The sequence below is a fragment of the Scyliorhinus torazame genome, chromosome 3 (assembly GCF_047496885.1).
Source record: "Scyliorhinus torazame isolate Kashiwa2021f chromosome 3, sScyTor2.1, whole genome shotgun sequence".
In the NCBI taxonomy this organism is placed as follows: Eukaryota; Metazoa; Chordata; class Chondrichthyes; order Carcharhiniformes; family Scyliorhinidae; genus Scyliorhinus; species Scyliorhinus torazame.
In genome coordinates, this window is record NC_092709.1 from 311,169,395 (window position 1) to 311,181,420 (window position 12,026).

At 46.2% G+C, this 12,026-nt stretch overlaps 1 protein-coding gene across 1 annotated transcript in view; it reads right to left on the minus strand.

Moving 5' to 3' along the window:
- Positions 1 to 9,586, minus strand: part of maea (macrophage erythroblast attacher, E3 ubiquitin ligase) — a 234,885-nt gene extending 225,299 nt beyond the window's left edge. Inside the window, exon 1 of the mRNA XM_072497540.1 lies at positions 9,275 to 9,586. Within this exon, the coding sequence (XP_072353641.1) occupies positions 9,275 to 9,343 (69 nt within the window). The 5' untranslated portion in view covers positions 9,344 to 9,586. The remainder of the gene's footprint in view (positions 1 to 9,274) is intronic.
- Between the last annotated feature and the right edge of the window lie 2,440 nt (positions 9,587 to 12,026).

The following is a 12,026-nucleotide window of genomic DNA, read 5'->3' on the forward strand; positions in this document are numbered from 1 at the left end:
TTATACTTTCCAGTGGCCTTCCCTGCTCTACTAATAACAGTTGCATCCTTCCATTGACTAGACCCTTCAGGGAAGTATGTCACTTTTGTACCAACTTTTGGCAGTTGCCCTTTCGGAAAAATGGCCTGTTTTAATTCACCAGAAGTCCACAGAAACCCTGTCTATATCAGTTAATTGGTCCTCATAGTTCTGTAACACATGCGAACCAGATGACTCTGGTTCCTCGTCATGTCTGTCTGCTCTGTCTAAATTTGAAAATTTGTAATCTGTAATCATTATCCTTGATGAATGTACCCCAACAGTTTGATTACCATGTTGCAAAATAATTGTTTTGCCATCTATGCCTATGATCTTCCCTGGGCCTTTCCATTCATTAGAATAGTCTCTCTTATAGTATACCATACCTCCTTGCTGAAAAATGGCATCTGATGGCCGTACGTTATGTCTTAAAGCTCTGCGAATTCTTTCAGAGACTTCGGCTTCCAAAAAAGCTTTTCTACTGCTATGTAATGCATTTAAATGTTCAGCAAAACCAGAGCTAATTGTAGTCCCCCCACACTGGAGGCTGGTCATGCAAAATGGACGGAATTTTAGGATTTCTATCAAACATTCATTGATAAGGACTATAGCCCCCAACCATCTGCAATGAATTATTTGCATGTACTGCCCATGCTAAAGCTGAATTTAGCCTGCAATTTGGTCGATCTGCCAACATTTTCCAAAGCATGTCATCGATAACAGGGGAGGCTGTTACGGGAATTGAACCGTGCTGCTGGCCTGCCTTGGTCTGCTTTCAAAGCCAGCGATTTAGCCCTGTGCTAAACAGCCCCTATAGTCTGCCAAATTCCATTATATAGTCTTCCATGGAGATATCCTCCATTTTCCGGAACTTATCAAAATCCGACCATGCTTCATACGCACTTAACAAGTAATCTTTCTTATAAATCTTATCCATATAATGCAATAAAGTCTCCAGACCTTCTTCGGAGTCTAACTCTTCCAATTCCAGCTCAGAAAGCACTTTGTTTCGGATTTTACTGCCATATGGTAGAGAAAGAGCCAATGCCATACCTAGTTTTCTCTTTCCCAAAGCAATTACCTTAGTCCACATAACTACTGCACTTCTCCATTGGTTGTACGATAGTAATATCCTGCCATCTTTATCCTCGGTTCAGCCATATATCCCTTTTTTTTTCTCACTCACTCCTTGGTTTGATCTGGAAAAGTTGTAAATTTCAACCCTTCATATTTACACAGCAACCATCCTCTGCTACCAATTGTTCGATGTTTTAGTTGCTGATATGAAGAGTCTAAAGTTCTGTTCCTTTTTCACAAACACATTTATTTCATTCCAACAGCCTTCGCACAAAACTCTCACTATACATCACCTGACAGAGGCCACTTGAAGCCCCTTTATATCAGTGTCAATTAATGGATACTTAACATAGATGAGACAACTAATTGCAATGTCTCTTAACCCATTACTTAACAGAACAGTAAGGCAGCAAAAATCATATAGCATTCAAACAGATAATTGATCTGAACATTTCTCTCTCCACAGATGCTGTCAGACCTGTGAATATTTCCAGCACACCAGAACAGAAGAAATAGGAACAGGAGTGGACCATTTGGTCCGTAGAGTCTGCTCTGCCATTCAATACGATCATGACTGATCGAGTGGGCAGGAAAGTGGAGATGAAGCCTCTCATATTCCTCAAATCCCCGAGACACCAAACATCAGTCTATTCCTGCCTTAAAATGTATTCAACGGTCGAGTGTCCACAACTCTCTGCACACAGTATTCCAGATGTAGTCTCACCTAAGCCCTACTCAAGGCAAGGGACTGGAGTGCAGAAAAGGCCAAGATGCCATTTCCTTCCCAATTGCTTGCTGCAGCTGCACGCTAACTTTCTGCATGACTTGTAAGAGCACAACGAAGCCTGTTTGAACATCAACATTTACAAGTTTCATGCCTTTGAAATAAAATTCTGTTTCTTTAGCTCAGTGGGCTAGACAGCTGGTTTGTCATGCAGACCAAGGCCAGCAGCGCGGGTTTAATTCCCGTACAGGCTGAGAATTCTGAATTCTCCCTCTGTGTACCCGAACAGGTGCCGGAATGTGACGACTAGGGGCTTTTCACAGTAACTTCATTGAAGCCTACTTGTGACAATAAGCAATTATTATTATTATACTCCATCCGAGATCTTGTTGTCTACTCTAGTAACTTGCAGCCTCTCTGTACCCTCCCCACAGCTTACCTTTCCAACTAGCTTTGTATCATCAGCAAACTTAAATGCATTACTCTGTCTCAGCCAAGTCATTACAGCACTGATCCTTTTGGCATGCCACGAATCACTGCTTGCCAACTTGAAAATGCACTGTTTATGCCAATTCACTGCTTCCCATCCATTAACCAATCCTCTATCGAGGCTAATATATTACCCCACTCCAAGAGCCCTTATCTTGCATAATAATGTTTTTTGTGGCATCTTAATGAATTTCCTTTGGAAGTCTAAATATAGTTCCTCTTCATCTACCCCACTAGTTACATCCTCCAAAAATTCTGAGAAATCAACCAGAATTTCCCTTTTCTAAAACCATGTTGATGTGTTCTAATCATATCCTACTTTCCAAAATGCATTGTTATGGGGACTGTTTTCTCCTTGTATTTCAGATTTGCAGCATCTGCAGTTTTTTTGCTTTTGAACATAGAAACAGTGTAAAGGCGGACTTGTAGAACTGGGCATCAACAGCGGAAAATCAGATTGAGCAGCTAATATCTGATGCGATTATCAAAATTTGAAACAATACTATACAATAACAATATTTCACACCATTGTAACAGGAAATAGTTTTCAAATAATCTGGAGGGGGGAAAAAAAAAGTGTTTCACTCAGATGTTTCTCATCATTTGTGACCTATCCACAAAAAAGCAGGGCAAATCTGATCTGGCCAATTACTGCCCCATTAGCCTACTCTCAAATCATCAGCTACATGATGGAAGGTGTCATTGACAGTGTTATCAAGCAGCACTTACTCACCAATACCCAGCTCATGATACTGAGTTTTGGTTCTAACAGGATCACTCTACTCCAAATCTCAATGGATTCTGGTTCCAAACATTTTTTTTTAAAAATATTTTAATTCCAGAGGTGGGCTGAGTGACTGCCCTTAACACCAGAGCAACATTAGTAATGTTGTAATCAATGGGGATCATGGGGGAAATATGTACTGGAGTTGTGCTGCTGGTTGTTGGAGGCCAATCACCTCCACCCCAGGACATGGCTGCAAGAGTTCCTCAGGACTAGTTCCAGGACCAAACACCTTCAGCCACTTAATCTATGATATTCTGCCCATAAGAGCCCTAAAAAGGAAAGCCTTAAAAAAAAAAAGTATTTAAAAATGTGGGAAAGTCTTGCTGCAACTGTGTAAGGCACTGGTGAGACCACACCTGGGGTACTGTGAGCAAAGACCACACCTGGGGTACTGTGTCTTACGAGCAAAGGTTAAACAGGTTGGGACTAATACTCATTGGAATTTAGAAGAATCGGAGATGATCTCATTGAAACATATAGGATTCTTAAGGGGCTTGACAGGGTAAATGTTGAGAGAATGTTCCCCCTCACGGAAGAGTCGCTGACCAGATGACAGAGACCCATTTCAGACTGAGATGAGGAGGAATTTCATCTCTGAGGGTTAAGTGTCTTTGGAACTCCTTGCCAGAGTGCTGTGGGGTCAGAGCCCTTGCATATATTGAAGGACGAGATAGATAGATTATTGATCAGGAAGTGAATCAAAGGTTACAGGAATGTTGGATCAGGCATACCCTATTGAATGGTGGAACAGGCTTAAGGGACCGAACAGCCTACTTGTATTCCTATTTCATATGGTCCAAGACCAAACATTTGGTTAATCGTTGATGATCGAACGACATTCTGTTCTATTCGTACCTCCTCAGAAAATGTAGTAGTCCATAAGCAGCAAGACCTGGACAATATTCAGGCTTGACTGATAAGTGACAGGCGGCCTGTACCAGTGTCAGAAAGCGACCTTTCAATCATAGAGATTTTAACCATCTCAGCCTCACATTCAATGGTATTACCATTGCTAAATGGGGGTCACCACTGACCAGAAACCAACCAAATTAAATTATGTGGCTGCAAGAGCAGGTCAAAGGCTGGGAATTCTGAGGGGAGTAACTCACCTCCTGAAGCCTGTCCACCAGCTACAAGGCATGAGTCATGTGTGATGGAATACTCCCCACATGCTTGGATGAGTGCAGCTTTAACAACAATAACTCAACAAGAAAAAGCAGCCCACTTGCTTGGCACCACATCAAACACCCACTACCTCCAACACTGTGGTATCACAACTACAGTGCAGTAACTTATCAAGATTTCTTCGACAGCACCTTCCAAACCCGACTCCTATAGCCTAGAAAACCAAGGGCAACTGATGCAGGGGAATGCCACAACAGCAAATTCCACTCCAAGTGCAGACCATCTGACTTGGAAAATTATCGTTGCTCAGGGGTCAAAATACTGGAACTCTCTATTCAACAGCACTGTTAAAGCACCTACACTTGACAGTCTGCAGTGGTTCAAGAGATGGCTCATCAGCAAGTTCGAGTGGTAATTTAGGGATTGGCACTAAATGCTGGCTTCACTAGCATCATTCAAAACCCAAACAAATTTTTAATATCTGCATGCAGCACCTCGGTGACATAATCTGAAAACATAACAGGTTCCACATTACAGAGATGAGGGGCATTTTCTCAGAAAGTAGTGAAGCTGTGGAATTCTTTACCGCCAAGGATTGTGGAGGATGGGTTAAGTATCTTCAAGGCTGAGATAGATAGATTTTTAATCAGGAAGGGAATCAAGGGTGATGGGGATAAGGTGGGAAAGTTGAGTTGAGGATTATCATATCAGATCAGTCATGATCTCATTGAATGGCAGAGCAGATTCGGTGGACCGAATGCTCGACTTCTGCTCAGTCTTGCATGACAATACTCAACTCCATCTCACATCAACCTCCTTTTACCGCTCCACTGTCTCTAAACTGTCAGACTGCTTGTCTGACTGCCTGAGCTCATCAAAAAATGAAACCTTCATCCATGTCTGTTACTTCTATATTTGACTATTCCAACAAGTCAGGCATGCCCCCCACATATTAAGCAGGCAGTGATTAGTGGGGTATCACAGGGATCAGTGATAGGATCCTAGCTGTTCGCATGCTAAATTAATGAATTGGATGAGGAAACCAAAGTGTATTATCTCCAAATTTGCAGATGTTACAAAACTGGGTGGGATGGTGAGCTGTGAGGATACAGAGCTGCTTCAGCATTATTTGGACAGGCTGAGTGAGTGGGCATGTGCATGGCAGATGCAGTATAATGTGGATAAATGTGAGGTTATCCACTTCAGTAGTAAAAAATAGGAAGGCGGATTATTATTTGAGTGGGTATAAATTGAGGGAGGTGGACACTCAGCAAGACCCTGGTGTCCTTGTGCATCAGTTGCTGAAAGTAAGCACACAGATACAGCAGGCAGTAAAGAAGGCAATGGTATGCTGGCCTGCATAGCGAAGGACTGGAGTACAAGAATAGGGATATTTTACTGCAATTGTACAGGGCATTGGTAAGGCCACATCCAGAATACTGTGCGCAAGTTTGGTGCCCTTATCTGAGGAAGGACATTCTTGTTGTTGAGGGAGCGACGCAAAAGGTTTACCAGGCTGATTCCTGGGATGGTAGGACTGTCACATGAGGAGAGATTAAGTTGGTTAAGAATTTATTCATTGGGGTTTAGGAGAGTGAGAGGGGATCTCATAGAAATTCACAAAATTCTAACAGGATTAAATAGGGTACATTAAGAAAGAAAGTTCCCGATGTGGGTGAATCCAGAACTAGAGGTCATAGTTTGAGGATAAGGTAAACCTTTTAGGACTGAGGGGAGGAGAAATTTCTTCATCCAGAGAGTGGTGAATCTGTGCAATCCACTACCACAGCAAATAGTTGAATCCAAAACATTGCGTGACTTCAAGAAGGAATTATATACAGCTCCTGGGATTAAAGGGACCAAGAAATTGGATGGGGGTGGAGATCAGGGTATTGAATTTGATGATCAGCCATGATCATAATGAATGGTGGAGCAAGCTCCAAGGCAAATGGCCTCCTCCTGCTTCTCATGGCCCTTCGGCTCATCGAGTCTGCATTGGTCAAAAATAACCACCCAACTGTTCTCATCCAATTTCCAAGCACTTGGCCTATAGCCTTGTATGCCTTGGGATTGCAAGTGCACATCTAAATACTTCTAAAATATAATGAGGGCCTTTGCCTCCACCACCCTTTCAGGCAGCAAGTTCCAAACTCTCACCACCCTCTGGGTAGAAATATTTTTCCTCACATCTGCTCAGCTTAAATGTATGCCTTCTGGTCATTAATCCCTTCATCAAGGGGAAAAGTTTCTTGCTGTCTATCCTATCTATGTCCCTCAATTTTGTACACCTCAATCATGTCCCCCATCAGTCTCACCTGCTCCAAACAAAACAATCTCAAATCTTTGTACTTAGCTAAACTCTCCAGCCCAGGCAACATGGTGGTAAATCTCCTCTGCATCCTTTCCAGTGCTTTCACATCCCTCCTATAATGTGGATTCCAGAACTGCACACAATACTCTAGCTGTGGCCTAACCAATATTTATGCAGTTCCAGCAGAACCTCCCTGCTCTTAAAATCTATGCCCCAGCGAATAAAAGCAGGTATACCATATGCCTTATTTTTTTTATATATTTTTATTCTCCTCATTTTCCACTTCATCAAATATATACCCAAAAGATAACCAACAGTAACTAATATAATAGCAATCCCCCAACCAGCATCCTCTTCAACATACAAACCCAAACTTCCCAACTTCCCCCCTACATCCCAAATACAAAATAAGGAAGACCAACAGAGAGTCCACGGTCATACCATACATGGTAAACAATACAACACGTACACGTACACCAGCAACCAACCCCCCCACTAATGTTCAATGGCTTCCAATTCTTGAAAGTGCAGGATAAACAATGGCAGGATAAACAATGCCCATGTATCGAACCCTTGCACCCTCCCCCTCAACTCAAACTTCACCTTCCTGAGCGTTAAAAATGCCCTCAGGTCCCCCCGCCACACCGAGGCACAGGGCGGAGAAACTGACCTCCACCCCAACAGGACCAGCCTTTAGGCAATCAGCGAGGCGAAGGCTAAGACAACTGCCCCCACACTCGCCTGCAGCCCAGGCTGGTCCGACACCCCGAATATGGCTTCTCGGGGCCCTGGTTCAAACCTCACATGCACAACCCCAAAGATGACTCTAAAGATCTCCCTCCAGTTTTGGACAGGCCCAAAACATGTGAATATGTTTTACAGGGCCCCTCCCACAGCGCACATACACATCCTCCACCCCTTCAAAGAGTTAGTTCACCCTCGCCCTCATGAGGTGTGCCCTATATATCACCTTCAACTATATCAGCCCCAACCTCACGCACGAGCGTGAGGAGTTTACCCTCCGGAGCATCTCACATCACAGCTCGTCCTCCAAACCCACCCCCAACTCTTCCTCCCATCTTGCTTTAATCCCCACCAATGATACCTTGCCCTCCCCTAGAATCTTCCCCTAAATCGCCGATACCACCCACCTTCCTTTCCATTCCCTCTGCCGTCAATACCTCCTCCAACAATTCCACAGGGAATCTCTGAACCTTTTCCTGACAAATTCCCGGGCCTCAAGATATCTAAATAACTCCCCTGCCCCGGACCACTTCTCCCCCAACCTCGCAAAACAGCCCCCCAGAAACAAATCCTTTAATACTCTAACTCCCCTCTCCTCCCATCTCCGAAATCTCCCATCCCACTTCCCTGGCTCAAACCTATGGTTCCCCCCAATTAGCATCTCTTTTGACCCCACCCACAACTTGATGTGCTCCTTCCAGATCTTCAATGTCACCATACGCCTTCTTAACTACCATATCCACCTGCCTGCAATCTGAAGCGACCAGTGACATCAAGGTCCTTCTGATCCTCGGTGCTTCCCAGGGTCCCGCTGTTTATCATGTATTCCTGGTTTCGTGGCAACTAGGGGCTTTTCACAGTAACTTCGTTGAAGCCTTGTGACAATAAGCGATTTTCATTTAATCTCACACTTATCCAGATTGTATTACATTTGCCACGGATCAGCCCATCTGAGCAGCCAGTCTATATCCGACTGCAATCAAAAGCTATCCCCTTCATTATTTACCACCCCACCAATTTTCGTGTCATCCGCAAACTTACTAATCAACCCTCCTGTATCATTTATATAAACCACAAAGCAAGGTCCCCAACACCGATACCTGCGGGACACCACTGGACACAGGCTTCCAGTCTATTTTCTATGCACATTTCTAAATGCAAACGTGAAGACATCCAGTTCTGTTGCTGCTGTCCAAACTCACACCAAGATCCATTCAACAATTACTTCATTGGTTCACAATTAAGAAACATATTGATATTAAAATTCTCATCCTCATTTTCAAATATCTTACTCGCATCATCATTTCCCAACTATATAATCTCCTTTGGACATCCAACCACGCATTAGCTCTCCTCCCCCACAAAAATGTCTGCACTCTTATAGAGTTTTGACCTTTTGACCAATCTTGGTTTTAATCATTCCAAAAGTGGCAGTCACGCTTGCAGCTGCCAGGGCACTAAGTCTGGAATTCAGTAGCTAAATCTCAACCCATCTCCCTTGCATTTTCTCTCTCTGACCAATCTTTTAATCGTCTGGCCTAATAATGTCTCTTAATGTGGCCCAGTCTCCAATTGCTCCTGTTTAGCAACTTAACCCATTTTGTGCTATACACGCGCTAAACAAATGTAAGTTGCTGTTGTGATATACATGACATCCATCGATCTAGCTCGTTAGAAGAATTTTTAACACTGCGACCCAACAAAATACAAACACGGGTCAGTGGAGATTCGTTAGCAATGTATTTAGGGCTTTGGAGCAGAATTAAAGTTCATCATTCTCCTCACTCCAAACTTACCACGAAAAAAAAATTCGATTAGGGCGTCTTGACTGTGGACCGGAACCTTAACACAAATAAGCATTTAATGTCCATAAAGACCAAAAGTGACACTTGATGCTGGCTGCTTTGCCTCCCTGTTACTTGAAGATCGCTCATTGTGCACAATCGCAGGAAATATTAAGTAGGCAGAGCCGTCAGGGAAATGATTACATTCACCCTACCTTTAAAGTCGGATATTCCTGAACCTTTAAGGCCATCGAGAGTTGAGCAGCTGATTCCTGCACCGCCATCTTAACTCAACTATCAATACTGTGGTGCAGCATGGGTAAAGAGCAGAGCCAAAATTAAAGGCCAGGAAATTTAAAAATAAAAACTTCACAAAGTGACCAAACGCCAACGAAAACTTTTTTGAAAGACGGACTCTCTGTCAGGTCATCGATTTATTTGTCATATTTGGTAACCCTGCCTCGTTTTGATCGCCCTGGGAAGCCGGCAGCGACGGGTACTTAAATCTTCGGCAAGTGAACGAACGCGATAACGGAAACCAGGCTCCGCCCATCGCCCCGCCCCCCTCTCCACACCCGCCCACTGCCCCGCCCCCTCTCCACATCCCGTCAGTTAGCCCCCTCGCCCCACCCCCTCTCCACACACCGTCAGTTAAGCGCCCCGCCCCCTCTCCACATCCCCAACACTGTCAGCCCATCGCCCCGCCCCCTCCTCAACCCGTCTTTGCCCCGCCCCCTCTCCACATCCCCAACACTGTGCCAGCCCCTCGCCCCGCCCTCTCTTCACTCGCCCACTGCCCCGCCCCCTCGCCACATCCCGAACACTGTCAGCCCCTCGCCCCGGGCCCTATTCTCCCGTCTTTGCCCCGCACACTCACCGCATCCTGATCCCGCCCTCTCCTCGCCCCGCTACCTTCCCCGCCCCGCCCCTCGTTCCGCCTCATCAGTTGGCTCCGCCCTCGGCCCCGCCTCCTGTTCACAGCCCCGCCCCCTCTCTGCCCGCCCACGACCCAGGTTCCGGCTGCTCAGCCCAGCTCATTGTCGTCGTCCCCCGTTATCTTCGCCCACTTTCCAGCCCCCTCTCCTCGCACCGTCCCCTCCCTGCCCCCTCCGCCCCCAAACAGAGAGAACTCTGCCCGGTGTGGCTGGCCAGACTCACTCCGCGTGTGCCAACCAGGGCTTTGCTTTAAAAAAAGCACAATCTCTCCTCACTCTACTCCTCCTGCTCAATCCCTCCTAACTCCACCATTCTCCCACTCAAACCCACCTGATTCCAGCATCTCTATAATCCCTCCTCACTCCAAACCCTCCTCACCTCATCCCCAGAACTCACCCACACAATCCCTCCTCACTCCACCCTTCTCCCACTCAAACTCTGATTCCAGCACCTCTGTAATTCCTCCTCACTCCACCTTCTGTTCCACTCAAACCCTCCTCACCTCATCCCCAGAACTCACCACTCAATCACTCCTCACCACCACCCCAGAGCTCTTCTGCTCAATCCCTCCTCACTTTGACCCCTCTCCCACTCAATCCCTCCACACCCCACCCACGCAACCCCACCTCATGCCACCCTCTCCCACTCAATCCATCCTCACTCCCCCCACACTCAACTCCTCCACCCTCTCTACCACTCAATCTCTCCACACACCCCCCCCCCCCCCAGAGATTTCCCACTCAATCTCAAAACACCCCCCCCCCCCAGACGTTTCCCATTCATCCCCTCCTCAACCCACCCCCAGAACTCTGTCCCACAATCCCTCCTCACTGGACCCCCTGAACTCTCCCACTCAGACCCTCTTCCCTCTACCCACTCATCCCACCTCATTCCACCCCCTCTCACTCAATGCCTCCCATTCAATTCCTCCTTACTCAATCCCCCTCACAATCAATCCCTCCTGCCCCCACCCCTAGAACTCTCCCACTCAATCCCTCCTCACTACACTCCCACTCATTCCCTTCTTACTCCATCCTTCTCTCACTCAATCCATCCTCACCCCACCCCAGAATTCTCCCACTCATGATATTACGACACCTTGGGGCCAAGAACTGTGCTCTACAATTCTCCCCTTTTCCCTCAGAGTATGAACTCCCCTGTAATTGGGGGGGGGGGGGGGGGGGTTCTCCTTAACAAGGGGGAACCTCAGTATAAAAACTCTGAGGACAGTGGCCTTCGGGAGAGAAGTTGTAGCTTTGTGATTTTGTGTATATCATAATATAACTTAGTTCATTCTTATCCTACCGTGTGTTCCTGTGTCCCGTCTGTCAGATTTACCCTGGCAACGAGGGTAAAGTGGAGCTGCTGCAGCCATCATGCATTATACTGCCAACCCACTTCCCCCAGGACCAGAGAGGCCCCCACTCCGAACGGTGAGGTGCCGCGCATCGCGAAACTTGAACAATTGTTGGGGATGAGCGAAAAACCGTTATCCCACTGCAATCGGCAAACCCACTTTTTAAAAATTCATTTATGAGATGTGGGCATTGCTAATTAGGCCAGCATTTATTGCCCATCCCAGTTGCTCTCCAGAAGGTGATGGTGAGTTGCCTTCTTGAACCATTGCAGTCCATGACGTGTAGGTACGTCCACTGTGCTGTTAGGGAGGGAGTTCCAGGATTTTGTTCTAGCGACAGTGAAGGAATGGCGATATATTTCCAATTCAGGGTGGTGAGTGACTTGGAGGGGAACCTCCAGGTGGTTGGGTACCCAGGTATCTGCTGCTCTTGTCCTGCTGGATGGTAAAGGTCGTGGATTTGAAGGTGCTATCTAAGGAACCTTGGTGAGTTACTGCAGTGCGTCTTGCAGATGGTACACACGGCTGCCACAGTTCGTCCGGGATGGAGGGTTTGAATGTTTGTAGGAGGAGCAATCAGCGGGCTGCTTTGTCCTGGTTGGTGTCGAGCTTCTTGAGTGTTGTTAAAGCTGCATTCATCCAGGCAAGTGGAAAGTATTCCGCTACACTCCTGA